Genomic DNA, 27,402 nt, shown 5'->3' with positions numbered 1-27,402 from the left:
AGACCAACCCATAAGAATAATAGTCCTCTGCCTTGTTTGGGGGCACCATTCTCAGTGTTCCCTGTGTGGACACACACTATTCCAGAATAAAAGTGAGTTCATTCCAGTAAAATTATTCACAAGGGATCTCTGGGAGACCTCATGGAAATACAAATCTCCGCCTGTTTCCTCATCACTCCAAGAGCCTTACAGGATTTGGTCAGTGTCTTTTCTGTGTCCCTGGACCCTCCTCTCTCTCTTTTCTATTTAGCCTGTTTCTCCCCCCCTAAAATGGCTGGTAAGAGAATCCTCTTTTTAAAGTTGCAGTCCCCTTTGTCAGGTGACCTCCTGGTCAAATTCTAACTCTGGCATTTGCAGTGCCAATGGGACAGAAGACAGTTAACTGTAAACTGGTTTTATTTATGGAAAATGGAATGCTTCATCGACTAACATTTTAAATGGGGTATGAACAACACATTACCAAAACAAAGGAGTTCACATTGTAGTGAGCTATATAATGTGGCAACAGCTTAAAAAATTACACATTTATGGTAACCCATCAGTTACAGTTAACGATAACCTTGGGTAATAGAGAATTCACCTCCGTTGCCATCTCACATTAAAAAATTAAAACACATTCAGTAGCGACGGTTGAAACGGGGGTCATTGGGTCTGTTTGCTCTTTCTTGGCCTGCAAATCCTTCCCCTTGAATCCCTCCGCCATGAATCATCTGGCCTTGGTTGCCACTCTGCATGAAGCCTCCACGCCTACAAGGAGAGTCATACACTAAGTTTTTTTCAAAGAGTTTACGTTTTCACTGCAACTTTGATTATCAAATTGATACAGTCGGTGACAACTCCATTTCTTGCATGATTTTCGTTCAGTAAGATGTACCAGATAAAATCATGGGAGTATTTATGACTCACTGTCATTATATCAATGACGAATCACAAACGTTCTTCAATTATTTTACTTTGCATAACTCCAAATAACTTTTGTTCTCTCACAAAAGATTGTGCTGAATAATTTAAACATGCAAAGGAATGGGAACAGGAATAAATGGTACAAACCCCAATTATCCTTGATAAAGCTGCTTACCCTGACAGGCCTCCCCGATGTACTGCATGGCCTGGTCTGCCTCTACCACCACCTAGAATTAAAAAGAATTTTCAAGCATTCTCTTTATTATTCCCCCTATTTCAGTTTTGCTTTCTTTATGCTCATAATGTTCTGTGTTTACCAGCAGAAATCTAGCAGCAATTGGCAATAAAGCAGTAAGCGTACCTGGCCATCTCTCATGATCCCGCCCCATCATTCCTCCATCTGCACTGCCCTGCCACGAACGATCTTTATGTCCCTCAAACTTTCGACCATGATCTCCCCAATCACGTCCATCTCTGGAAGGAGAGAGAGAAAGAAAAATCTTAGGTATGTTTCTTACCAGTTTCATAGCATGCAGTGCAGCCAAATGTAACATCTCATTCATAAACATATTAATATCATTTACCAAGATACAAGTTTACCAATCCTGAATTACAATGTTCAACTGTTTAACCATATTTCAGTAATAAAGTTACTGAACAACCCACCTAACGTAACAAACGAGGAAATAGGATTTCCTTAATCCTATTTATGCAACAGGGTATATTTGATGCACAATGACTTCTCCGAGTATCCAGACTGGCCATTCTGAGCAACCCACTAATCAAAATTCAATCTGAGAACAATGTATGTTGTCATGTTCTGCAGAGTGGCTATTCAGAGGAAATTGTATCTAATTTTAAAGTTAACAAAATGTTCAGCTTTGGAAGTGTTTTTACTGGGTTGTTTTCCTGAAGGGAGCTAAATGCTCTTCCAGGCTGGTCCCTGCCACTTGAACAGAAAATCAAAGGTAAAACCCCACGGTGGAACTGACAAATGTGGATAGTCACAGAAGTAACAAACAGTAGATCTTAATATTGCGATAAAAGGAAGATTAATGGAGTAATTTCACTGAATACCTGTGAGTGCTTCCCATTATACAGCTGGAAAATCTTAATTCATGCTGAGACTGGCATGATGGTTAAACATGAACTGTCTGGGATTCCAGGTTTGTCCCATATTGGGTTTTCCATTAAGATTCTGGCTTCTCTTCCATTTAACAGTCTCAAATTCAGTCCACTAGCTACAAGTTACTCCCTCTTCAAAGAATTTCAGGAGCACCAGGGTCATATTCAAATTTGATCCTTAGAAGAGGAAGCCTTACAAGAGAACTGTGAATATAAGCAAAGCACAGCAACTCCTTACTACAGAGCTTCACAGTGCCCTGGGGCACTACATGTGTAAATCCATTGCACAGCCAGGAGAGAACAGACCTCAGTGAAACTATTTGGAGAGAAGATTTACTCTGGTAAAATCGGTTCCCTACTATCACCCTTCAAAAAGTTCATTTGAAGTTTCAAAGAAGCGTGACCATTGCAAGTGCTGGTGAAAGACTGCCCTCATTTCCACATACTAACCGAGACTGTGGAGGTATCCCTCTCCCTTCACTCATTCTTCTGTCAGATCCATAGCCACCCCAATTGTCCCGTGAGTCTCGTGAATGACGATCTGGTCCTCCATGGCGCTCATCTGCATAATGCTGAAAGGTAAAGGATACACATTGGAATGCTGTAACCTGATCCTCAACTTGGTAAGAGCTGGTCAATAGAATTTTCCCAATTCAATAATCTATCCATCAGTACAGGGCACGTTACGATCGCAAGGTTTCAGAAAGTGCATCTAGGAGTGTCACCACTAGAGCAAAAAATTTTCTCTGAACAACTTCAAAATTTTTTTGCTAATTCCATTTTGGTCTAGTTTAATCTGACAATTACTGTGTGGAATTAAATTATTCCAATGACTTCCTTACTCACTTTTACCGCTATGTTGTGCCTTTGCATTTTCTATGCACCCTTTTGGTACACTTTACCATACTGAGACACTCACTAGTTGTGTTTATAGTGCCAGAGGAACTACTTCTACTTCTGATGTATTTATGTACAAGTAAGTAGAACAAGTGATCAGACTACTCAAGTGTTTTCATTTTTACCTATTTAAAAAAGAAATTAAATTTTATAATGCACAGGTTTTCCTTTCCTTATCTGCATCTCTTACACTAGTTCACTATAAATTAATTGGACATTCAGTATAGGAAATCAGTTTATAAAAATTAAGCTACTCTAGGACAGAATACACATACAACTCACCTGCCCATCGCGATCTCCCATCACTGTTCTTGATCCTTCTCTCCTGAAACAGAGCAATTCGAATCAGAATCTTGCAATAACATTATTAAACTGTAACTTATACAAAGTATTTAGGGCTGTATTTTCACAGGTGCCGAGCAGAGGTTTCTGCTGGAATTGTAGATTCTCAATCTTTATAAAGTATCAAATTTCACATATGGAAACTGCGAAACATTCCGGATAGTTTAAAAACCGTGTCAGTCTCAACATAAGAAGGTAAATAGAATATTCATTGTATAGAGACATTTATCTTGTCTACCTGTTAGTGTGAGCTTTTAAAACATTCGGCAACTTTCTGACTTGCAACACTGGGAATATATAAATACGAAAGAAACCAATTAGTCATGGGGAAAAAGTGCTGGGTGCTCACAATGCTGTTTCACGGACTTTATGAGTCCTATTGCAATAAGTTTTGCTTGTAATGCTATTTCCCACATTTTGAACACATTTGTTGGAAGCTTTTAGTTGATGACACAGTACATTCAAACACCTTGTTTTGTAAGATTTCTTCTGGTTACACAGGTTTCACAAGTAAACCCCATAGACACTTAAACTTCAGCATGGAACAAGAATAGACAAGCTCAGGTCCTTTTTTAAAAAAAAACAACAGTATTTATCAAACAAACAGAGAAAAATGCCATACTAAATATACTATTGCCTTTACCTGATTTCAGGTAATGCAGGAAAACAAATCACTAACCTGTCCATAGAATGGTCTTGGTATCGGCCACGATCCCTGTGGTCATAATCATGGAAGCGATCTTGGCGGCTAAAATCAGAATGGTATCTGTCATCCATCGCCATTCGCTTTGCCTCTGGCCAGTAAGAGTCATCTCGCCTATAATAAAGTAGAGATTTAATACTATATGGTAGTCCAGACAGAATCATCTTTCTGTTTTGTTCTCTTCATATCTAGTCCCACTTAATTACTACTATTTTTTTTTTTAAAAGATAAGCAGAATTGTTGATAGGATAAGATATTTTCTTACAGAAGTGGAAAGGTGACATATGAGAAAGGAATACAGCAGAGCTAAGGCAATACAAGTTATGAGTTTCAGTACATGTACACAGAATTACAAAAATTATATGAATTACACCGTTAATCAGTTCCGTCCATGTTTCTTTGAATTTAAATTAAGGAAATACATTATTCCATTTCTATTCTGTGATATATCTGAACAGTTAATAATCATTTAGATTTGATTATTAAAATCTGATCTGCCAAAACAGTATCTTTCAGTTTCAGAAAAAAAGAGTGCTTTGAGTTAACTTATATCAATCTTTACCTTATTGTGCATGTGCTGAAACAAGAAAAGAAATATTTTCTTCTATCTGCATTTGTTTTAAGATATTCTACAGTGATTTGTCCATCTGTCACAAGGCCTGTCTATATGAACTATTAGTGCAGGGCACGCTGGGATGTAAATCTACCTTGTACTAACCTGCCATGCACTAACTGTGTAGACTATGATGCTGTTCACTAAAAGTTCCCTACTGTGCTTTGATCTACCCCTCTTCAGTACACCCAGAAACTTTTAGTGGGCAGTAGCAGGTTCCACAGAGACAGTTGGTGCACGACAAGCTAGCACAATGTAGCTTTACATCCCAGCATGCCACGCACAATCCCTCAGTGCCTCATAAAACAGACTGCTTGAACTCTAGTCAAAATGAGATTCCTATCAGCAACAGAGGGAGAAAGATAGATTGAGGTAGGTTTTTTGAAATTACATGGATCTTCTAAATCCACCTTTAGGGGAATTTACTAGATTTTGAGTTCTCTCAATTCAGAGTGAACTGTTATAGATAACTTTATGAAGAGTAATGTGTTTAAGAATGGTTACTGACTGAACTGTTGAATACTGGCAAGCACATTTTTGTATGTAATCTATTGGAGCATCTGACACGAAAGCCCATCAATGACTGTCCGCCTACCAAGTTCTCTCCATGGTTTGGGACTTCCGGAGAGAATCTACGGACTGCTAGCTTTTCTGCTTGCATCAACAAATGGGAAATCATTAATTCACTGTGTTTGGAGTTTTTACCTCCCATCTATGTCATATGGTCTTCTCAACGCCGATCGCCGTTCCTGTTCATAGCGAAGTTGCTCATGCTGACGACGCAGCTCCTCTCTCTCTCGCTGTATGCGATCCTGTTCTCGTCTCCTTTCATGTTCTATGTGCATCCGCTCTCTCTCCAGGCGCTCTCTTTCCATCCGCTCTCGCTCAAGGCGCTCTCGTTCAATTTGTAGGCGTTCTCGAGCTATCTCAAGTCTGTCTCTTTCTTCTCGTTCCCGTATGGTTTGCAAATGCTGCTGTCTCTCCCGACGCTCACGGGTGCTATATAAATAGCAAGGTAAAAGGTGTAAAGATTTAACCCTTCAATGCTGAAAATGAACTACAAAGCGAAAATAGGAACTGTAATAATCCTAGATTTGTGTTGGGGGTTCCCTCTAACCAGGCTACAGGGTATTCAGCACTGAGGATGGCTGCTCACCCGTAACTGGAGTTCAATTATATCACTGCCACAGAAGCATGCACATCCTCACAGATCTGAACATTAGGTGCAAGGTCAAGGAACCATGATCAAAAATGCCCTAAATTCATTCCTATTACTCAAAATATCATCCAAGGACTGTGAAGAAGCAGGAAAGGATGATGGGTTAGTGTGAATCTGCAACGGCCAGGAACTCTACTTACAGGTGGGTGAGTAATCTCTCTTCCCATCAAGAACTACCTTGGAATATCCACTGTTAAGAGGGCTGAAAACTGAATACAGAGTCTAATCTATTTAGATCTATGAACAGACAGAGATTGTCTGGACTTGTTCAAAAAAATACTAAAAATTATGTTGAAGTCTTATGAAAGGGGTTGGTTTTTTGTTTTGTTTTTTTTTACCCTACCCAGATTTAGCTTTCCCTAGATAAGCTGTGAAATTTTGAAAAGGATGGGAAATGGATGCACTGATTAAGATGAAGTAAAGATCAAGGAATTTAGAATGTGGACACAGTACTACCTTTATCCTTTTATAGAACAATATTAAAGGGGTATCAGAAATAAATAAGTATCTGCACTAGGTCCCCCTCTGAGCTGAAAGGACACAGAGAATGTAGCTTTGAGGGACAGTTGGTAAACCATTTATACAGAATCATAGGACTGGAAGGGACCTCAAGAGGTCATCTATCTAGTCCAGTCCCCCGCACTCACAGCAGAACTAGGTATTATCTAGACCACTCCTGACGGGTGTTTGTCTAACCTGCTCTTAAAAAAATCTCTAAGGATGGAGATTCCACAACCTCCCTAGGCAATTTATTTCAGTGATTAACCACCCTGACAGTTAGGAAGTTTTTCCTATTGTCCAACCTAAACCTCCCTTGCTGCAATTTAAGATCAACTTTGCACACATGCGTAACCAGCTTTTTTAAAATTTCAATTTACTTGTAAACTTTGAATGGTCTGACAAGGTTAGTTACCTAAAAGGGAGCTAAGATTCACGCTGCCAGATGGAATGAGTCTGGATGGAAATCTGCCCCCGATTTCGAGACAGAATCATCCTCTCAGGCATTTGCCTGAAAGCCATGAATTGGGTGGGATGGAATTGTTTTGGGGGATTTTCACCTCTCTTGCCTGATAATGTGTGTGCCCAGAGCCAAGCAGCAGAATACTTAACATTAATTAAACCTATGTACAAAATAGAAAAGGCAGAGGACGACAATATGAGCTATGTTTTCACATATAGCTCAAACTGTCACTTCTGACTTTTCCATTTTGTACATTTTTTCTGTTTTCACATATGTTCAGATCCAAAGGGGGTACATGAATAACCTCAACAATCAGTGCTTTGCAGTCTCTTCTTGGGCTTGTGGCCTCCTGAAGTATGACCTGACACTGGGCATCTACGTGGGCAATGCTTAACTGAATTAAAAAACTATACTTCATATACCAACGATAAAAGGACTATGTCCCCTTTAAATAGCTTTAGTGAGAAGTCAGTCACCAAAGTTCTAAAAAGAAAAAAAATCTCAAACAACTTTGCCATTGAACTTACCGGCGTTGCTCTGCCTCTCTAATTTTTCGCTGTGCTTTGATTTTGTCGAATGGCACAATACCTTGTCTCTCTTTGCTCTCTGATTTGCGGTCCTGGCTCTTAAGGCTCTATCGTAAATATAAAAGTTGATCAAGGCTTACTGGAGTGCATTTCTAAGAACACAGTTATGATAAACGATCAAACAATACTCATAACATCCCTTCCTTTTACAAATGGAAGGTCTGAGAACTTAGTCTCTGCATGAATTTTTTTTTAACATACTTATTCCTTTTATAAGTGCACACAAAACTCACAAAAGAAACATGGCTTAGCTTGAGAGCAGTGCTGGAGTTTTGGGATGTCAGCCATTTGAAAGCCATTTTAACTAATGGAAATTTTGAACCCAGAAAAATTCAACTTACTCTCTCTTTTGATGTAGTTGAAGTTTTCACGCTAATAACAGGTTCTCCTTTGGATTTGTCCATTACTACTATCCTCTCTGCTCCCTTACTTCCTATACAAACCATAACAAAAGATTACATAATATAATGGGAGCTTTGACTTTCAGTGGCAAAAGTCCTCAAAACATGAACATTTTTAACATTAACCCCTTTTCAAAATGCTGTTTCACAAAAGTGACTTCTGCAATTTGTACCCATAAAATAAAGTAACATTTTTAGTTTATCTTTGCTACGTTACAAACTGAGTTACACCAGGGGCAGATCCCTTGTAAGACTTTTTGATGCTACTTGATATTAAAGAGATATCAAAGTTATCAGGTACATAGTGAATACATTTTTATACAACTGTTTCAATTTCTAAAACCAACAGATACTAAATATGAAATGCACTTGTCAGTATAACCTGAAGCATTCAACAACGATTGTTATAACAAAAAGAAACAGACTTCATAAACACGATTTAAGTTTTATAATTTTGGCAGTTTCCAGCAGATTTCTACTGACAAGTTATTGTTAAGTTTTACTTACTGTTTAGTTTACTACTAAGTTATATTTGATTAAATTACGCACCCTGTGTGTTCACAAATATATCGGGCATGGAGATATACGAGACATTGAACTACAAAAAACAAAATCCTATGTTTTCTCATTCTACCCAGACTTTACTACATAACTAGCGTGATGTAAAAGTCCAGTGTGACATTTTGACTACACATCCTATTTCTAATCGCATTCACTTGAAGTATCCTAACATACATAGCAAATAGTGCTTGTTTCTAAGCTTCTCCCCTAAAAATGGACCTGATAGTCACAGTTACACAGCTACCTATATTATTATTTGGGAGGGAGAGATAGCTCAGTGGTTTGAGCATTGGCCTGCTAAACCCACGGTTGCAAGTTCAATCCCTAAGGGGGCCCCTTAGGGATCTGGGGCAAAAATCAGTACTTGGTCCTGCAAGTGAAGGCAGGGGGCTGGACTCAATGACCTTTCAAGGTCCCTTCCAGTTCTAGGAGATTGGTATATCTCAATTATTATTTATTTATTATTATTTATTTATTAGCCTTGATGTCTATTTCATATATGTGCATGTAACACTTCAATTTTTCAAATTACCAGTTTCATGAAGTCTTGACAGAACACCAGCAGCATTTCATCACCCAAAATTATGCACAACAACTCTGTTTAATGATGACGACCAAAACATAGTCAGCTACAGCAATTTTTTAAAAAGTACCATCCTACCTTTCATCTTACAATCTCAAAAGATTTTACAAAACATTTAAATCATTTGGTTTGGGAAGACACAATTGTAAACATCCACACGAATCATGCCTAATACTCTAGAACAAAACAGCAGTTAAATTACCTGATTTTGTTATCTTCAGTTGATCTGATGACCCAGACTTCAGCTCATCTTTATCCTTCTCTTCTTTTTCTTCTTTTCCTTCTGCTTTCTCAACATCATCTTGTTGGTCAGCCTTCTCATCCTTTTTAACACTGCCAGACCTACAGAAAATAAACTGATTTAAAACTGAAGGAAAACACTCAACATCACATTGACAAAGAATGATATAAATGTGCAGAAAGTCTGAGCGAAAAGCAGATTGATATAAATGTCCTTTTGCATATAAGGCATTGGCTTAAGTCTCTGGAAGAGATGCACATTATGTTCAATGGCACTGATACTGAAAATGCTAATTCCTCTATTGGCATGAAGTGAAAAAGATCAGAACCTACTGTACAGCTTCAAAGAAGTTTTGGCCTAGCATAAGATCAGGATAACTGAACTATACACAATAGGAAAACACACCCTATGGTGTGCCTAATGCCAGAGAAGATTCCTGAGGGAAAACATGGCAACCAAAGTCAAGCCTGGTCGGGTTTTTGTAGCATGGCTGCTGAATCCAACAAAACTGACACTATACAGTGGGTGGGCAAACCTCTCATAAAATTAAGTTTCCAGAGGTGAGGGTTAAATTAAACAAAGACGAAAAAACTAGTTATCAAACAGCATTTGACAAGAAAGTTATGCTTCAAGAAAACATTTAAAGCAGAGGACTTAGCTGAACCCTCCTGGCTACTCTAAGTATTCCTAAAATGAAAAGCTGTGTGGCACTGATGAGAACAAATGGTGGGAACAGAATCTTGAACATCTGATCTCCAACTGTTGGTTATTACAGTAGCACTAAGTAGCCTTGTTCCACGAGAGAATCTCTCATGTGTAAAAACCTCTGGTACGGGAACAGACTAATGAATAGATCAGGACTCTGGAGTGGCGCTCTTTACAGCAGCAAAGAGTTCTGTGGCACCTTATAGATTAACAGATGTTTTGGAGCATGAGCTTTTGTGGGTGAATACCCACTTCGTCGGAGGCATGGGTCTATAGGTTTATGATACTGACGAGTAGCAGGCTTTATTGCAGGCTGGCATAAGAAGATCTAGAAATACCAAAAAGCCCATGACTGAGAAAACATGGATTTTATATATGCCTAACCAGGCATGCAGTTGAAATATCTGCACTTCATTCACTGTTAACTTTTATAATAGTATATTTGGTAATATAGATCAGAAAGAACAGTCATTATGATAAAACATCAGAGAGCCAAAAAAACTGAATTGGAAAATGGAACTGAGAAATGCAACTGAGGTAGGAAGTAAGGATCCAAGTGCATATCAGGGAAAGTTAGCATTCAAGAAAAATAATCAATTTCTGAGATTTCTCCACCATCAACAATAATCAGGATACTTCAAAGTCTACACAGGGAGTCAGGGTGGAGATCTTTTAATTAAAGTCAATCAGGGATTTATGTTGTGTTTCTGTAACTCATTTTTACTGTTTCTTTTTGCTACTTAAGCCTTATTAGTTTCTATATAATCAGATACGGATTTGATTTGTGACTACATACATCTGACCAGAAATGTAACAACGAAACACAAATATTGCTTCCATTCATATTCCTATTTTTGCATGCATCACTGCAGACCTTTTTGTGTATTCACCTTGCTCACTTCTTAACACAGGTTTGTTTTTCCAGACAAAGCAGAAAATACCCCAAAACGATCACACTATTTTTCAGATATGGAATCTATAGAGTGATACCTCTCACTGACAACTGTCTCCTTCTTCACTTCATTTTCTTTTTTCTCTGTAGGTTTTTTCCCAGCAGGTTCATTTTTTGCCTGAAATTATATTTGACAAACACCAGTTGAAACATTTCAGTAATTTAGGAATTCTTAGACGGGGTTATTCTATCTTTGGTTGAGAATTATAACTTACTTTTTCTACAGAAATTATTTTTCCATGTAACTCTGTTTTGTGAAGGTGTGTAATACATTTTGTTGCCTCCTCAGCCGTAGACATTGTAACAAACCCATAGCAGCGAGAACCAGGACTGCGAGCATTGGTTACCACTTTTGCACCAACCACCTTAAGGAGGATAATTATAGTGTCACTCTAATATAAGTATACAACACACACATATGTAGCCCATTTATAACCTTAAAATATTAGCTTCTTTCTCCCCCACCTCTTTTACCTACTATAATGCAGCCTATCATACCTGGAACATCTGTTTTTAAGTGACAAACAACTATGAAAACAATCTCTTTTGGAACCAAGCACTGTAACTGCAATGTTGCAAAAGTTCAACTGGTGAAAAGCAGACAATGTGAAATCTATTTATAAGAAATCCTCTAAAATCAATTAGCTCTTCTGCGCATCACCATCATTTTGATGAATGGCAACAAGAAGAACAACAGTCAAGGGCAAGCGTAATTTCCACCCGTGTTGATACTAGTTCATCAATCTGCTAGGATGAGTCTCAATGTCAATATCAAAAATGTAACTTTTCAGTCATTGGTAGTTGTACGCACAAAATACTAACTAATTTTAAATGTTTTCAAATACAATTCAGTTTGAGAGATGGGAAGCACTCACCAAAAATACAATTTAAAAAAGCCTACTTATATGCAATTTTCAAGTACGCTACAGAAGACAGGGAAGAAAATGCTGAAACAGCATGTATAGAAAAGTATTTCCATAAAAGCTCTTTTTTTTATGTAGATGAAGTCTATACAGCACACTTTACACTGGGGGAATAAATCAGAAATTCACATAGGCTTCCCATTTGAAAGTGCAGCTGAAGGTGGAATATGCTTTTAACAAACATGTAATTTACCGCAGATATACTTTTGCCTCTTGTAAGTTTAACTTTGTCCATAATTAATATTCCAAAGAAGAACGTGGATTCTTTTGTTTGAATTACAGTCACTGCGGTCAGATTATTCAGGCAAATACAAAGACAGCTGTCACTGGTATTTTGGATTCACATTTGTGTCATCTCCTCCCAGATCATCAGATGAAATTTTGGAATAAACTAAGCAAAATGAGTACGCTTCATTTTAATAATGTAGTTTGACATAGTTAATTCTCTTGGCACCAAATGCAATAGCCACATGCAATTCAAACAAATCCCCGGATGTACTGAACTTAACTCATTTGATTTAATGTAAGACCACAATAAATTAAGTTTTGCTATTTCTCAAGTTAAAATTTGCGGAAAGCCATTGCCACCACTTGCAGTGGGAACAGTATTTAAGCACTCTCATCATCTGACAATGTCGTTTTAAAGTACACTACTGAACTTCTGAAAAAATACTTACGTATTCCCTCAAATATGAGGAAAGTTACTAATTTTGGCATCCATCATATATTAAATCAGCCCTTCCAATTTTCCTCTTAACAGGGGTTACAGGATTTAATTCAGCACACCATTAACAGCAGCATACAAAACCTTTTTTCAGGTGTTAAAGCCATTAGCCTAAATTGATTCAAACTAGGATCTGGAGAGGAAAGGATATTTTTTGTATTGAGTGAGGGACAAAATACAAAAGCTTAAATGGCTTAGATTAGTACATCTTATTTGCTGCTGTGTGTGCACCAAGAATATTTTTGACAATTTACACTTCCAATTACCTGTACTTAATCTGTGGTACTGGTATTCCATTAAAATACTTTAAATAGCAAACACCAAGAGAAGAAATATTGTTAGCTAGTTTTGGACAAAAGGATCAAAAACCTTACCTTTCCGTATTTGCTAAAAAGATTCTTCAAGTCTGTAGCTCTAGTGGTGGAGGCAAGTCCACTCACCCAAAAGTTTCTACCAGAACTGCTACTAGCGCGACCTAATTCAAAAAGAAAACTCATTATTTCACCATAATTAAAAAAAGCAATTCCAGTTCATTCTTTAGTCACAGGTCAATTGAAATATAGTGTAAAATTTACCTTCACTGATTGACATTCTTGAAAATGAGTACCTTTAATATCAAAGTATTTGCAGTTGTAACAAAGAAGCTTTAACATGCATGATAAAAATATAGTACACTACTTTACAAACACTCAGACTCCACTAAATAGAATCGTTACTCACCTTAGATAACTGTGGATCTTAAGAGACGTTTTTGTCCATGTGAATCCCACTCGTGGCACAAATATTCCTCATGCGTGAGAGACTGGAATTTTTGACCATTCAATCTAGACTCCTAAGTGTTTAAAGCCCTTTTGAAAATGAGATTTAGGCTCATAAATTAGTTAGGTGTTGTGGCACTGAGTGCAGCAAAACCTAAATACCTTTAAAAATATGTGCCTACATGTCTTAGGAACCTAAGTGACTTGAAAAAAATGGATTTTAGGTATTTCCAAGGTAAAATTTTCAATCACTTAATCCAGGGTATAATGACTGTTAAAGACATGGGTTGAGCTCCAAGTGGCAACCCTGCAGATTTGATATAAGAAAACTTCTTAGGCATCCTGAAAAGGATGTCTCACTTTAGTTGTGTGGGCCCTGACACCCAACGGAGGGGGCTTATCTACTCATGCGTAACAAATTGCAATGCACCGAGTGACACACTTGGACTCATCCACATAACCAAAGCCCTGAAAAACAGGTTCTACTAGCTGTTGAAATGCTTAACTGGCTTCCACTTCAGCTACATTCTGCACACAGATCCTCCAGCTGTCATCTCTGCCTTGCAAAATCCCTATACAGGTGTGTGTCTATTCTGCTCTGATTATCTGTGGATGTGCTGTCAATGCATTAAACTGGGCTTGGGAAAGTTTTCAGCCACCTATGAAATGTCCTTGCTGCCCATAATTGAAACATGTCTTTTTATCAATCCTAGTGCCACTCTCTTACCCATTTCCTTAGGCTTTTGAGTGGCCAAATGTCCTTAACTGGGTGGAACAGATCTTGATCTGGCTGTCTCTAATTGAACCAACACTTGTTCAGTTTGGAGATATTTCTCTTTGAACTGCTCTGATATTCCTTTCCGTTCCTTCACCAAATGCAGGCTAGCTTTACTAAAGCCCTTCTCTTCTCTTGACAAAGTTCTCTTTTCTGAATCAGGTTCTCACTTCCAACAAGAGTTGTGCACTGGAAATGTTTCTCTGTCGACCACCTGGACTAATACCCTGGTTATCCTCAGTGTGGTTAGCAATGATTTGTGCCAACAACCTGGTCTTGTATACAAGAGTCTAATTCTGCATATTTCTCTTCACCTCAAGAATTTTTTGGACTAATGCATGCAATCTGCTTAGGTACACAGGTTGTTCTCCAGTATGTTGATCAGTTTCAGAAACTGAGGCTTAAGCTCTGACACTCTCTACTCTTCCATATACCTTTTCAAGACTCTTAAAAACAGTCCCCAGCGCTTGCCTGGGTATCAGCTACTATGGCTATCCTCACTGCTGGGGTCAATGCATTCTCAGTGATATGCCCTCTCTTTATCTTGTCAGAGATTTCATCATCTTCCATAAATACTCTGGTTTGAGCTTGCCAGGTAGGATAATCAACCCCTCCACTGAGTCTGGGTGACCTGTCTGAAAAACTTTACATCTGTCATTCTTTGTCTCACTGACAGATTTCAAAACTTGCTCTTGTAAACAAGACAAAGATTTACAGCAGGAACAGATGCTTCCACTGAATGACTACCTGTTAACCCTCTAGTTTGTCAGTCACATGTGTAAATAGCCTGTCAGTATCAGATCCTCCATCAAAATATTAAGGATCCCCATGCTCATTGTGCTGGAAATCTGTGAGCAGTTCTAGTGGTGAATAGATATCATAAACCATTTCTTCACTAATCTGTGTATTTCACACAGACTCTCCCTCTCTGTGTATTACCGAGGCAAGAAATGGACATTCACAAAGCATATAAAACTGTTCTCCTTCAAAGCTCTGTATATCAATTACCTGACCATATGCCCACCTATCAGACCACCCTACTGCTTCTGTACTATCAGTATGAGACACGTCACTGATGAGAATGGGTCTGTAGGAATTCAGCCCAAATGTGTGGAAGTATCCATAGTTCTAGACAACAGAATCAATACAGTACATGCACACACATAGACTACCACTCTAATCTCTTTGACCGAATTATACTGATTGTCTCAGAAAGAGAAATCAGTTCAAACTGTGGAAATCTCAAGTCCAATTTTTGGCACTATCTGTGTAACAGGAAGGGGGTAGATGAAGAAATATTACATACAACTATTACACTCCCCTTTTTCCTGCGCTTCAGATTAACATTTTTCTGAAGCACAAGCCAGAGTTCTCTCTTTATGCATTATGCAGTTAAATCTCATGGCTATTGTATGTAAAACTCTGAACAGCTGTTAACTGTTCCCAGGCAGCTTCAAAGAGAGTACTATACAATGTCTTAGTACACAAAGATTTAAGACACAAAAATATCGTAAACAGTGTTTGGAATACTTATGAATATTTTTAAATAAAGCCTTTTAGAATGTAATAGAAACATCGGTAGATTTACAAACTGTCCCATTTTGTTGCTGTTGTATGTATTTAAACATAAGGTTTCAACAGAACATTTGCATTTCTATACTGTAGCATGCACATATAAACAAAACTCCACTGATTCTATTTCAGAGGCTTTTTTAGTCTTTATAGTGTGGCCCTAAAATGTATATCACCACCTGGATTCTTCAGAGCTTGAGAAAAATGGAAAAGAATAGCGATATTGCCAAACACAACGGAGCCTTGTCAGCAAACAAAAATCTGGGAATCTTTACAGCTAGAAGGATTCCAGCCCCTGGATTAATAGTTCCTGGTCTCAGTTGGTGGAGAAATAGAAATCTGAAGCCTATAACCAAAGTGGTAGAGGTACTGGGATCAACATTTAAAATATCTATTCTCTGCATTTCTCTGAAGCACTCACTCTATAGGGTACTATCTTTTCCCCCACAAACCCAGCTAAGTCAGGTAAGAATTTACAAACCTTTATCTCATTGAGCTCTGCTCTGTTCTCTCTCAGACAAAACCCCCTTTTAAGCTCCACCTCCTCCCTCACCTAAACCATGACTGGCACAGCTCCCAATTAGTGAATGTGTGGGACCTGAACAACTGCTCACCCTAAATGAAAACTACTCCCGCAGTTTCAGACCATGTCTATTAATGCCCCATGTGCTTCTGGATGTCTGGTGGAAGGACCCAGGACCTTGGGTCTCAAAGTTTCGAAGGAAAGAATCTTGGAAGGATCCTGGGCTGGTATTTGCTCTGAGGAAAAAAAGTAGTTGATGTTCTTGCTGGCAAGGAGGTATACCATGGAGGGCTCTATTTGCCGAATAGAGGCTTGAGGATGGAGTTCTTCAGCAGCTACCAGTGGTTGGCTGAATACTGAACGTTGAGGCAATAATGTCAAATTGTTCGTTCCTGGTAGCTATGCTGTAAAGATGGCACTAATTCCACAGCTTGATTGTCTCCTGACAAGGAGAGGATGAATTGGCATCCTCCTGCCTACTGATATAAAATATTACTTTACCGAGGTGTTGCTGTACTATGGTTCTTTTCAGGAGCATCAGAAAAGCTCTTTACAGTTAGTCAAATCGCCTTGAGTTTCAGCACACTGCTATGGAGTAAGGATTCTTCCCAGGACAACATGCTTTGCATCTGCAGGTAGTTTAAATGGACCAGAAATCTACTATGGAGACACTTGTAATCTTTGTCGTTGTGGGAGGAGAGGTGCAGAAATGGTATCTCTTCTTTGCAGCTCAACTAGGGATAGGTCTGCCAGTCCAAGGAAACTACTATACGAGTTGGAAACACAGCGCAAATATTTGTATTTGGTGGATTGGTAAACAAGACTTCAGCCAGTCTCGAAGGGGAAGACTTGCAAGAAGTGTCACATGAGCGCACAAGGCCATGTAACTTAACAGTTTAAGAGATTCTTGCTGTTGCAGGGTTTCCTTGAGGATGAAGATCAGGGACACGATAGCCTCAAATCTGTCTTCAGGGAGGTATTCCTTTGCTGTACTGGAATCTAGAAAAGCCCCAATAAAATACTGTGGACTGGGTTGGCGAACCTCAATTTAGAGGATCCAGAAAGGCCGAACAAAGGGTTTGCTGACCCTGTCTCAATACTGGTAAGGAGAATTAGCGCAGAGTCCCTACTTACAAAGGCATAAGAACGGCCATACTAGGTCAGATCAAAGGTCCATCTAGCCCAGTATCCAATAATGGCCAATGCCAGGTCCTCCAGAGGGAACGAACAGAATAGGGAATCCCGTCGCCCATTCCCAGCTACTGGCAACAGAGGTTAGGGACATCATCCCTATCCATCCTGGCTAATAGCAATTGATGGACATATCCCCTATGAACTTATCTAGTTCTTTTTTTGAACCCAGTCATAGACTTAGTTTTCACACATCCTCTGGCAAGGAGTTCCCTAGGTCGACTGTGTGTTGTGTGTAAAAAATACTTCCTTTTGTTTGTTTTAAACCTGCTGCCTATTAATTTCATTTGGTGACCCTCTAGTTCTTGTGTTATGAGAAGGAGTAAACAACACTTCCTTATTTACTTTCTCCACAGTGGTCATGATTTTATAGACCTCTATCACATCTCCCCCCTTAGTCGTCTCATTTCCAAGCTGAAAAGTCCCAGTCTTAAATCTCTCATCACAGGGAAGCCGTTTCATACCCTAATCATTTTGTTGCCCATTTCTGAACCTTTTCCAATTCCAATATATCTTTTTTTGAGATGGGGCGAACACATCTGCATGCAGTATTCAAGATGTGGGTGTACCATGGACTTATATGGAGGCAATATGATATTTTCTGTCTTATTACCTATCCCTTTCCTAATGATTCCCAACAATCTGTTTGCTTTTTTGACTGCTGCTGCACATTGAGTGGATGTTTTCAGACAACTATCCACAATGACTCCAAGATCTCTTTCCTGAGTGGTAACAGCTAATTAAGACCCCATCATTTTATATGTATAGTTGGGATTATGTTTTTCCAATATGCATTACTTTGCATTTCTTAACATTGAATTTCATCTGCCATTTTTTTGCTCAGTCATCCAGTTTTGCGAGATCTTTTTGTAGCTCTTCGCAGTCTGCTTGGGACTTAACTATCTTCAGTAGTTTTGTACCATCTGCAAATTTTGCCACCTCACCATTTACCCCCTTTTTCCAGATCATTGAATAGGACTGGTCCCAGTACAGAGCCCTGGGGGACACCATTATTTACCTCTCTCCATTCTGAAAATGGATCATTTATTCCTATCCTTCGATTCCTATCTTTTAAATCAGTTACCGATCCATGAGAGGACCTTCCTTTCTAATCCCATGACAGCTTACTTTACATTTTTTGGTGAGGGACCTAAGGCTAAGAGGAGGAATCTCTGGGAGTCAAAGTCTCTTTTTGGAGTCAGAGGAATGTCTTTCCAAACCCAATGCTCCCTATATGAATTGTTCAAGAAGGTAAAATTATCTACAGAGTGATGAGTTCTGGTGGAAAAAGATCAGCATATAGTCCAGGATGTGACCTTCATAAAAACAGATAATACATTAAGAGTGTCTATCCAATAATGGAATAAGTCCATTTGGCTCAATGTCAGCGTTTAGGCTCAGCCACTAGGTGAAGAGGTGCTAAGTAGGAGTCAGAAGGAGGAAGAAAACTTAAAGAAAAGAATGACTGCCAAAAGGGCAGAAAAGTGCCCTTAAATACTTACAGCAATTACGAATATTTACAAAACTGATTTGATGAAAGTGTGCCAACAGGCAGACACTGCCAAGTTCTGTTTTATTGCTGGAGTGGTCAGAGCTAACAGAGAGGCAGTTGGAGCTGCACTGCCCTACATACCCTTGAACGGGGAAGTGAGACAGAGGTATAAGGACATGCACAGGCAATGGGCCCCAGCTGACACTCCTGGGTGAATCTCATTTGCATATGGTGTGTACATGCCCCATAAGTGGGATGCACAAAGGCAGATTCCATGAAGAAACAAAAGAATCTGAATGAGAAAGAGAGCCTTTGAAGATTGACATGTAAGTGTACAGCTATTGCAATTGAGATTTATATGCAGTTATTAGAATCCCTGTTTTAGAAAAGAAGATATGTAAATATATGAAACAAATTTATCAAACTGAGAATTATGAAAGGCTCTTCACCCAATGAGGCATCCATAAGCACCTTCCCTGGCCTGAAGGACGTATCTGTCACGTATTAAAGGTTTTCTTTGAAGTCACTGTTATAATTTGTGAGATATAGTCACCTGATATCTACAGAAAATGATCAGAACAATAAGCTTTCCATGGTACACGCTAAGTATTTTTTAAACAATGGTTACATAATGCAGATAGAAAGCCTTAATTAAACAAATCTTGCAATAATTTAAATCAATAATTGAAATCAGTGGAAGTGCTGTTAGATACATTTACAATAACCTACTCTGCAAAAAAGGCAAAGAAATTACACAAGTTTTACCAAATAAGTCCTAGGATGAAGATTGTTTTCCTTTACAACATACCTTTCTCATCTTTTGACACTGTCTTTGCATCTCTGTCCTCCTCAGGGCTAAAGACAAAAATTAATGTTAATCAATAAGGAAACAAAATGGAAAATTGACTCTAAATTATGGTATTAAAATACCTACCAGAAACTAGTTGAGAAACAAAAGACACCTTTGCAAACTTGTATTAAGAAATCTGACATGAAATAAGGGAAGTCAGATTCTTAAACTTATGTCTGGCAGAAGATAAAAATAAGAATTTAATAAAACAACCTTTGAAGGTTGAGAAAAGGAAGGAAATCAAACCATCAGTTAAAAATTGCACAAGAAGAAATAAAAGATTCTTTAGGAATAGACTACAATTTCATCAGTCTTGCTGGCCAATTGAAGAAAACAGCTTATTTGCATCACTTAATGACCAATAAAAAAAGATAGCATCTGGTCTAAAACTGAGAAAAAACAAACCTCTTTTTCTGATCACCGCCCTCATTGGTAGAGGACTCTTTAGTAGCAGATGATTCTTCAGAATTAGCTTTGTCTTCTGTTTTCTTGGCATCTTCTTTACTATCTTTGGTTTCAGGACCTGCATCTTTATCCGCTGTTTCCCCACTAGAGGCTTCCAGACCTTGTGATGGTTTGCTACTCTGATCACTTATGTTTTCTACCACTAAAGATTCAGAGTCCATTTTCTCTTCATCTATTGTCTGTTCACTTGTCTCCCCTTTTGCTATAACTAAATACTTTGCTTCCTTCCTTGAAAGATCTTGTGCTGACTTGCTGTCCAAATCTAAAGCATCTTCCTCCGACTGATTGGCAGCAAGAGTGTCCTCTTCCTCTTCTAGCTTTTTGCCTGCCACGGCGTTACTTGCTTCTTGTGCATATGGCTGCTCCACTTCGGAAATGTCTTCTTTAAGTGGTTCAGATTTACAAGTTTCCCCCAAAATCTCGAGTATTTTCTCATTTTCTACGGATTTAACAGGAATAGAATGGCACAAGATTTAATCACCAGGGAAATAAAGCAATCACAAATGTGGAACTGGCATGGTTGCCACACTAACACCAAGAGAAGTTCTAAGCTACACAGAGATTGGAAAACCCTAATGTATACAATATTAAAGTTCTATACTATTTGCAGCCTAACAAATTATATTAAGCCCAAATGTTATAGGGAAGAAAATGCCCCCACAGATTTAACAAAAACCTTCTGGCTGGTCCTTGACATTCTTCATGAAATTGTTCAGTTCTGGTTCTTCTCAATTTAACTTCCACAATCCAAGATGCTTAACTGAATGTATCAATGCACTGAAAGTTCAATTTTCTAATTTCTGTGAAATTCTTTTAGCAGACACTCCAACATGAAAACTGGGACATCTTCTGATGGTGCATGAGTATATTTTCAGTCCAGAAAGTGAATAGAATCTGTATGGAATTTCCATGAAGAAACTGTCTTCTTTCTTCTGTATCCAGTTACTAATTTTTAAATTTTAGGTCCCTACAATGGCTTTACACTGCCTTTTCTGCTCTACTAGTTAAAGAATTAAGATACTCTGATATCACAAGATCTGTTTTACATGTAGAATCTTTAGCTTTAAAACTGAAATTAACTTTTCTAGATCCATTTACATTGTTTAGGAGGCTTTTAAATAACTACTTTATGTCAGTGAAAATATTTAAATGACAGACATTAGTTCACAGATCTGGGGATATGATTGGGTTTCCAATCTCTATGACCCTTGCATGATCTGGATTGTCCACCATAGGAATAATGCAAACTATAACATTGCATTTTTTGTTAAAATAACTAGTGTTTTAAAAAGGGTTAGTTGAAAAGATGGGATTACATTGTTCTTTAATAGTACCTGGCTCCAAGGGCAATTCCTCGATTTTCTGTAAGGAAAAAAAACAAACATTTCAAACACTTTTATAAAGCTAATAAACTGAGTCTAAATTACAAGCAAAGATAGAATTTTAGACTATTTGATGTTACACTACGTCAGATACTGTATTTAAAACTGGCTCATCTAGAACTATTTCACATAACTTTCATATGTGTATTTGCTTAAACAAAACCACAAAAATCAAAACTACCTGAGTTCAGCTACATTTGTTGTGTGTCTTTCTAGCTAACTCAGCCTATGTCTACACTATGGACATTGAGCTGTGGCACTGTCAGGTCTCCAGTGTAGCCACTCCATGCTCTCCTGCTGGCATAATTAAACCATTCCTAATGAGCAATGGTAGTCATTTTGGCAGGAGAACGTCTACTGCGGACACAGTGCTGTCCACACCGGCGCTTTTGTCCATGAAACTTTTGTTGGTCAGGGAGGTGTGTGTGTTTTTTTCATACTCCGACCAACAAAAATTTTACCCACAAAAGTGCTAGTATAGACAAAGCCTCAGAATACTAAAAGCATTAGAAATAAAATTTTTGTCTAACATGCCAAAAATAATAAAGATAGAGAAAAAAAATTGCACATTTGTACTAACCATTGTAATTCGCAATGATGAAAAAGGAAATGAACTGAACTGAACATCAGATTATGTAATGTTAGCATTAATGCGGTACTTTTTTGTTTCCTCTCTAAAAGAAAGGAAATCAAAACATGTATAGTAGGGAGTATTTAAGTTATATTGGTGCCTACACAAAAGGAAGTTAAGCTTTCCAAACTAAAACCATTTTTATTTACAACTCAAATAGTAGAGGATGATGATTTCTCAAAGCAGACAGCGAACAATGGCAGATGTGCTCAATCAGTTTATAGATATGAGTATAGGTAGTGTCCAGACTCCAAAATAAGTAGGCACTATCCTGCTGAGACCCGACTGTCATTATGACTTTATTAAGCATCACAACATCTATACTAAATCATAATATGAACTACAATTAGAGTAAAAGAGTTGAGTTCAGTTTTATTATGTTGAGAGATTAACTGGCAATTTTCTATGTAGGATTGAAAATAACCTGCAGCAGAGATAAAATTTCAATTTACCTTCATGATATTTAAATCAGATGAGGCAGCATCTAAGTTGTTTCCAATTTCCTCACATTCTTCCTGAAAGATTGAATGGAGAATATTTCACTCCTTACAAAAGATTAACTGCCGCTTTACAGATAAAAACCTAAATAAAATATTGGAAGGTAGGAGAACACACTACTTTATCTGACTTTCCCAGGGAGATAGCATTGGTATAAATATTTACCAGTAGAGGAATTTTTGCTCCCAAACCTCAAAATGCTACCCAAGAATGCTGAAAAAGGTCAGGATAATTTTTCTAACAATTTAATGAAATTATTTATTAGTAAAAATCAGTTTGCAATGGTCTTGTGCACTTAAAAAAAGCTCCTGATCTGAACAGAAAAATTGTTAATTTGTTTGATAGCTTTAAACTTTATGATGTCTCATTGCCTTGCTTCTCCTGTTTCTAAAGGGAAAAAAGTAATCTGAATTAGTTAACACAGGACTCATACTCTGGGTTTTTGGAGACACAGCATGTCCTACAAGTAACATTCTTGGACCCTGCTGAGAGATGAAGAATAAGACACATCCCTCAAAGCCCCGCTACATGATTTAGAGCAGTTTTAACCTGTAGAATACCAGAGGTCTTGCCTTTCAGATATAGGAGCCAGCACTGCAATGGCAGAATTTAAGACGTAATAGTAATGTTAGTACCAAATTGGCATTCCCAAAATAGAGGAACATAACATTAGGGGAGCCTTGAAGTGAGCAAAATATTTAAAATTCTGTGTCAGCCAAGTGAAAATATACTGTACAATAATGCATATTTGGGTCTCTCACAAGGCTCTCAGACATACCAAGGTGCAATTTAAAAGAATGTGAATGTAGAATTAGGGCAAAACAGAATATGCAAAGATTTAAAACCTAAATATTTTGAACAAGGACATTAGTTACACAGAGGGTGTGGAGGAAATGAAAAAAGTTCAACCTCCAAATTATTTCCATTAAGTGGAACACTAGCATCCAATAAATAAATTTTGATTCCTGACATTTAAGTGAGGCATATCATCTACAATTTTCAGAAATTAAACATATGAAAAGTCATATGTCCAGTTACCTACCTCATTTTCTGTAAGTTGGTCTGGAAGTTCTTTCATTTCTGCATCAATATTGTCTTTACTATCAGACAGTGAGTCAAGAATATTATCAGCACTGTAATCATCTCCACAGTCTACAGCACTGCCATTATCTATTTCAGCTTCATCTAATACACTAATATCCATCATGTCAATATCCTGCAAGTTATCCAAACTTGCTTCAATATCCTCCTGTAAAAAGAACAGAATAGTTGTATATTCGTTGTGGCTTGAAAGCAACACTCTTTAATCTTCATCATGGTTTCACATACCTGTTCATCTCTAGAATTTTCCTCCAGTCCGTTGTCTTCAATGCCTTCTTCTGGTTTTCGCCCTGAATACAGCATTATTCAAAGGATTAAGAGCAATGTTTTACAGAACACACACCCTCTTTGCTAAATTAGCTATTCAACCTTGAGTATGTTCCAAAAATTAATCATTAAGACCCTGCTTCTGGGGCTGCAGTTAATCTGGGCTGCATTTACCACTATAATGTCATTAAATGGCATCAACTTGAACGAGCGTGGTGTGTGTCTAGTGCCTGGTTCTAAAACTTAGGTGGACCTAGCTATGTCACTTGGGGCTGTGAAAGATTTCACACCCTGAACTCTGTAGTTAGGCTGACCTAATCCCCAAGGTAGACATGGCCAAGTAAACCTAGCAACCATCTCTCAGAGAGGTGAATTGGCATCAACAGAAAAAAAGGAAGTGTCTACACTATGTGCTATTGCAGCATCACAGCTATGCTGCTGTAGTAGCTGCAGTGTAGTCATACCCCACGTGACTACTTAGATTTCCCTACATCATTCTCTCACTGCTATACACCTCAGTAAAAGGGGACTATAAAGATACATTTTAAAAAAAGAAATCTTAAAAAAATCATTATAATGAACAGAATCATAATGTCACTTTCTATATTTGTTATGCTCATCTCAAAAATAGATTAGTCAATTATCAGTTTTTAATTTAGATCCCAATATTGCAAGCAGGTCCAAGATATCACTTTACGGGATCAAGGTCTTTGATTTTAAGGTCTTCAAGACATGGATCATGCTTAGCTATGTCTGTGACTAGACAAATTTATGATGGTATAAATGTTAAATAGTCAATTTCACTTTCTGGTTCTCAGGTACTACCATATTGGATATACAGGCAAGTGGCCCAATATAAACTCAAAAGCGACAACTTGAAATCTAATCAAATTTTAAAAATAAGCTACAAGTAATTTCAGAAAATGCAAGCCAATTTTTGAAGTTTTGCAACCACATAGTTTACTAATAATTAAACTAACTCCTTTCAGGAAAGGAGGGATTTCTTTCTAAAACAAACTCTGCTAAGGGGGCTTTCAGCGCAGCTCCCTCTCCTATGCCTGGCACAATCCTGTATTCACTGTCATGAGTACTAAAAATACACTTGCAATTTAAGACCATGTCCACTTTATGGTTGAAGGTGTACTAACATAGGTATATTTGAACTTCATAATACATTTTTAAGTTGTCTTCACTGGTCAAGGAAACAATGCTAAGCTTAAACATGTAATAAGTTGCTGATAGCATGATTTCAGCTGTATATTAACAGAAACTGGAATGAAAAACAGAAAATTACAAGTAATCTTAGAGAAAACTAACAAAAGAAAGAAAAGCAAGACTATGTAGACACAAGTTACTTGTGAACCAGGAGTGTCAACTGTTTTGTACCTTTGCTAGTCCTCTTTGGTGTTCTTTTATTGCTAACTTCTGAAGTCACCGGCATTTCATCAGGGTCTCCCCCTTCTTCCTCAATGGCCTATTGGAAACAAAGAAGGTAATTTGTTTTGGTGAGTTTTCAAGAGCCTGTTTCCATTTCCCCAATATCATCTCATGTATACGGGAATCAGATATCAGCCATCAGTAAACAGCTCGGAGTGAGGAGGATCTATATCAAGGTGCATTGCTACAATTTCCAGGAAAGTCAGAATACAATCAGCAGGTCATTTATTCTCTAAATGACAGCACCATATCTAAAGGCTTGGCAGGTTACTTAGTCCGTAAGCTTTTGGGAGCAGGGACCAGCTCCTTATGGGTTTGGACAGAACCTAAAGCACGTGTCATTGGAATACAAATGCATAACAACATTTCCTCGCCCAAGGATGACAGCAGCACAATAGCCCCAAGGGGCTCAGTGAAGGGTGTGCACTTGGGGGAGAGGGAGAGCTCGAGGCCTCAAAGAAGAGAGTGGGTTGGGAGGAGGGGAGGCTAGAGGCCCCAGAAAAGAGGGTGGGTCGGGGTGGGGGGTAGAGGCCCTAGAGAAGGCGGTGGGTTGAGAGGAGGAGTGGGGGGGCTAGAGCCCCCAGAGAAGGGGGTGATCCGGGGGGGATAGCGGCCCCAGAGAAGGGGTGGGTTGAGAGGAGGAGTGGGGGGGCTAGAGCCCCCAGAGAAGGGGGTGATCCGGGGGGGATAGCGGCCCCAGAGAAGGGGTGGGTTGAGAGGAGGAGTGGGGGGGCTAGAGCCCCCAGAGAAGGGGGTGATCCGGGGGGGATAGCGGCCCCAGAGAAGGGGTGGGTTGAGAGACGGGTGGGAGGTGCCCTAGAGTTCCCAGAGAAGGGGGTGGGCCGGGGGTGCTAGAGTCCCCAGAGAAGGGGGTGGGTTGAGAGACGGGGGGGGGAGGGGGCCCTAGAGTTCCCAGAGAAGGGGGTGGGTTGAGAGGGGGAGTGGAGAGCGCTAGAGCTCCCAAAGAAAGGGGTGGGCCGGGGGGTCTAAAACCCCCAGAGAAGGGGGTGGGTTGAAAGAAAGGTGGGGGGGGCTAGAGCTCCCAGAGAAGGGGGTGGTCCGAGAGGGGATAGCGGCCTCAGAGAAGGGGGTGGTCTGAGAGCAGTGGGGGGGCTAGAGCCCCCAGAGAAGGGGGCGGTCCGGGAGGGGGTAGCGGCCCCAGAGAAGGGGGCGGTCCGGGAGGGGGTAGCGGCCCCAGAGAAGGGGGGGGGTTGAGAGGAGGGGTGGCGGGCGCTAGAGCCCCCAGAGAAGGGGGCGGTCCGGGAGGGGGTAGCGGCCCCAGAGAACGGGGTGGGCCGGGGGGCGCTAGAGCCCCCAGGAAAGGGGGCGGGCCGAGAGGACGGGGGGGGCGCTAGTGGCCCTCAGGAAGGGTATCCGCACCAGGGGCTGCGATGGGGCAGACACTGGTCCTGCGAGCGGAACGAGGGGCCTGAGCGGACGCGCCCCAGAGGCCCAGCTCCGAGGGGAAGAGCTGAACAGCTCGTACCGGGCTTGGCTTCGCGCCATTTCCCTCCCCGGGGAGAGCGCTCCGCCGGGCCCGGTACGCGCATGCGTCCAATGAGCCTCAGCGCGGGGACAAAGGAGCCTGATGGAGCGTTCCCGTTCGCCCCTCCCCCACCCCAGCCTCGCCCCTCACCTTCCTGAGCCGCTCCATCAGGACGCTCTTGTTGCCGCCGCTGTCCAGGTTGCGGCGCTTGAGCTCGGCCCTCAGGTCGATCACCCGCAGCTCGCTCAGCCGCCGGGTCTCGGGCTCCGAGCCTGGGGGAGCCGCCCCGCCCAGGGGCGCACACTCCCCTAGCCCGGCCGCTGACTGACTCTCCGCCATGACGCCGCTGCTGCTCCGGCTCTCACGCGCGCGGGACTAGGCAGGGTAAAGCAACAAGAGCCGCGATCGCAAGTACAAAATGGTGGCGAGGCCGAAACGCACTAGGGGGAGGGCGGGCGCGGCGCGCAGGCGCAGTAAGGAGGGAGAAAGGGTATGCGCAGGCGCACGAGTTTCAAGACAGAAGGGCGGCTCTCC

At 39.8% G+C, this 27,402-nt stretch overlaps 1 protein-coding gene across 2 annotated transcripts; it reads right to left on the bottom strand.

Moving 5' to 3' along the window:
• Positions 1–378: 378 nt before the first annotated feature.
• On the bottom strand, positions 379–27,327 carry LOC127040335 (scaffold attachment factor B1-like). Of its 2 annotated transcripts, none has more exons than XM_050934378.1 (21): positions 27,019–27,327; positions 25,332–25,419; positions 23,907–23,968; positions 23,620–23,826; positions 22,532–22,594; positions 21,401–21,428; positions 20,007–20,505; positions 19,560–19,606; positions 12,815–12,915; positions 11,009–11,158; positions 10,832–10,911; positions 9,098–9,237; positions 7,692–7,783; positions 7,291–7,397; positions 5,289–5,582; positions 3,947–4,084; positions 3,208–3,250; positions 2,479–2,600; positions 1,265–1,377; positions 1,079–1,130; positions 379–747 (listed from the first exon to the last, which is right to left on the bottom strand). In XM_050934378.1, exons 1-21 carry the CDS (start codon positions 27,205–27,207, stop codon positions 618–620), a joined length of 2,745 nt encoding a protein of 914 aa, XP_050790335.1. In that variant the 5' UTR covers positions 27,208–27,327; the 3' UTR covers positions 379–617. The 2 variants fall into 2 exon arrangements, with proteins under 2 accessions (XP_050790335.1, XP_050790336.1); XM_050934379.1 differs by having other exon boundaries at positions 652–747; positions 1,051–1,130.
• Between the last annotated feature and the right edge of the window lie 75 nt (positions 27,328–27,402).

Source organism: Gopherus flavomarginatus, chromosome 24, assembly GCF_025201925.1.
Source record: "Gopherus flavomarginatus isolate rGopFla2 chromosome 24, rGopFla2.mat.asm, whole genome shotgun sequence".
NCBI classification, from domain to species: domain Eukaryota; kingdom Metazoa; phylum Chordata; order Testudines; family Testudinidae; genus Gopherus; species Gopherus flavomarginatus.
This window is presented reverse-complemented; position numbering and strand designations above follow the sequence as displayed.

Coding starts and splice junctions, on each gene's coding strand:
- LOC127040335 (XM_050934378.1), bottom strand. CDS start 27,207: ATGGCGGAGAGTCAGTCAGCGGCCGGGCTAGGGGAGTGTGCGCCCCTG. Junction 20,506..21,400: donor GGAATTGCCCTTGGAGCCAG/GTACTATTAAAG, acceptor TTAAATCCGTAG/AAAATGAGAAAATACTCGAG. Junction 5,583..7,290: donor AGAGAGGCAGAGCAACGCCG/GTAAGTTCAATG, acceptor CTATTTATATAG/CACCCGTGAGCGTCGGGAGA.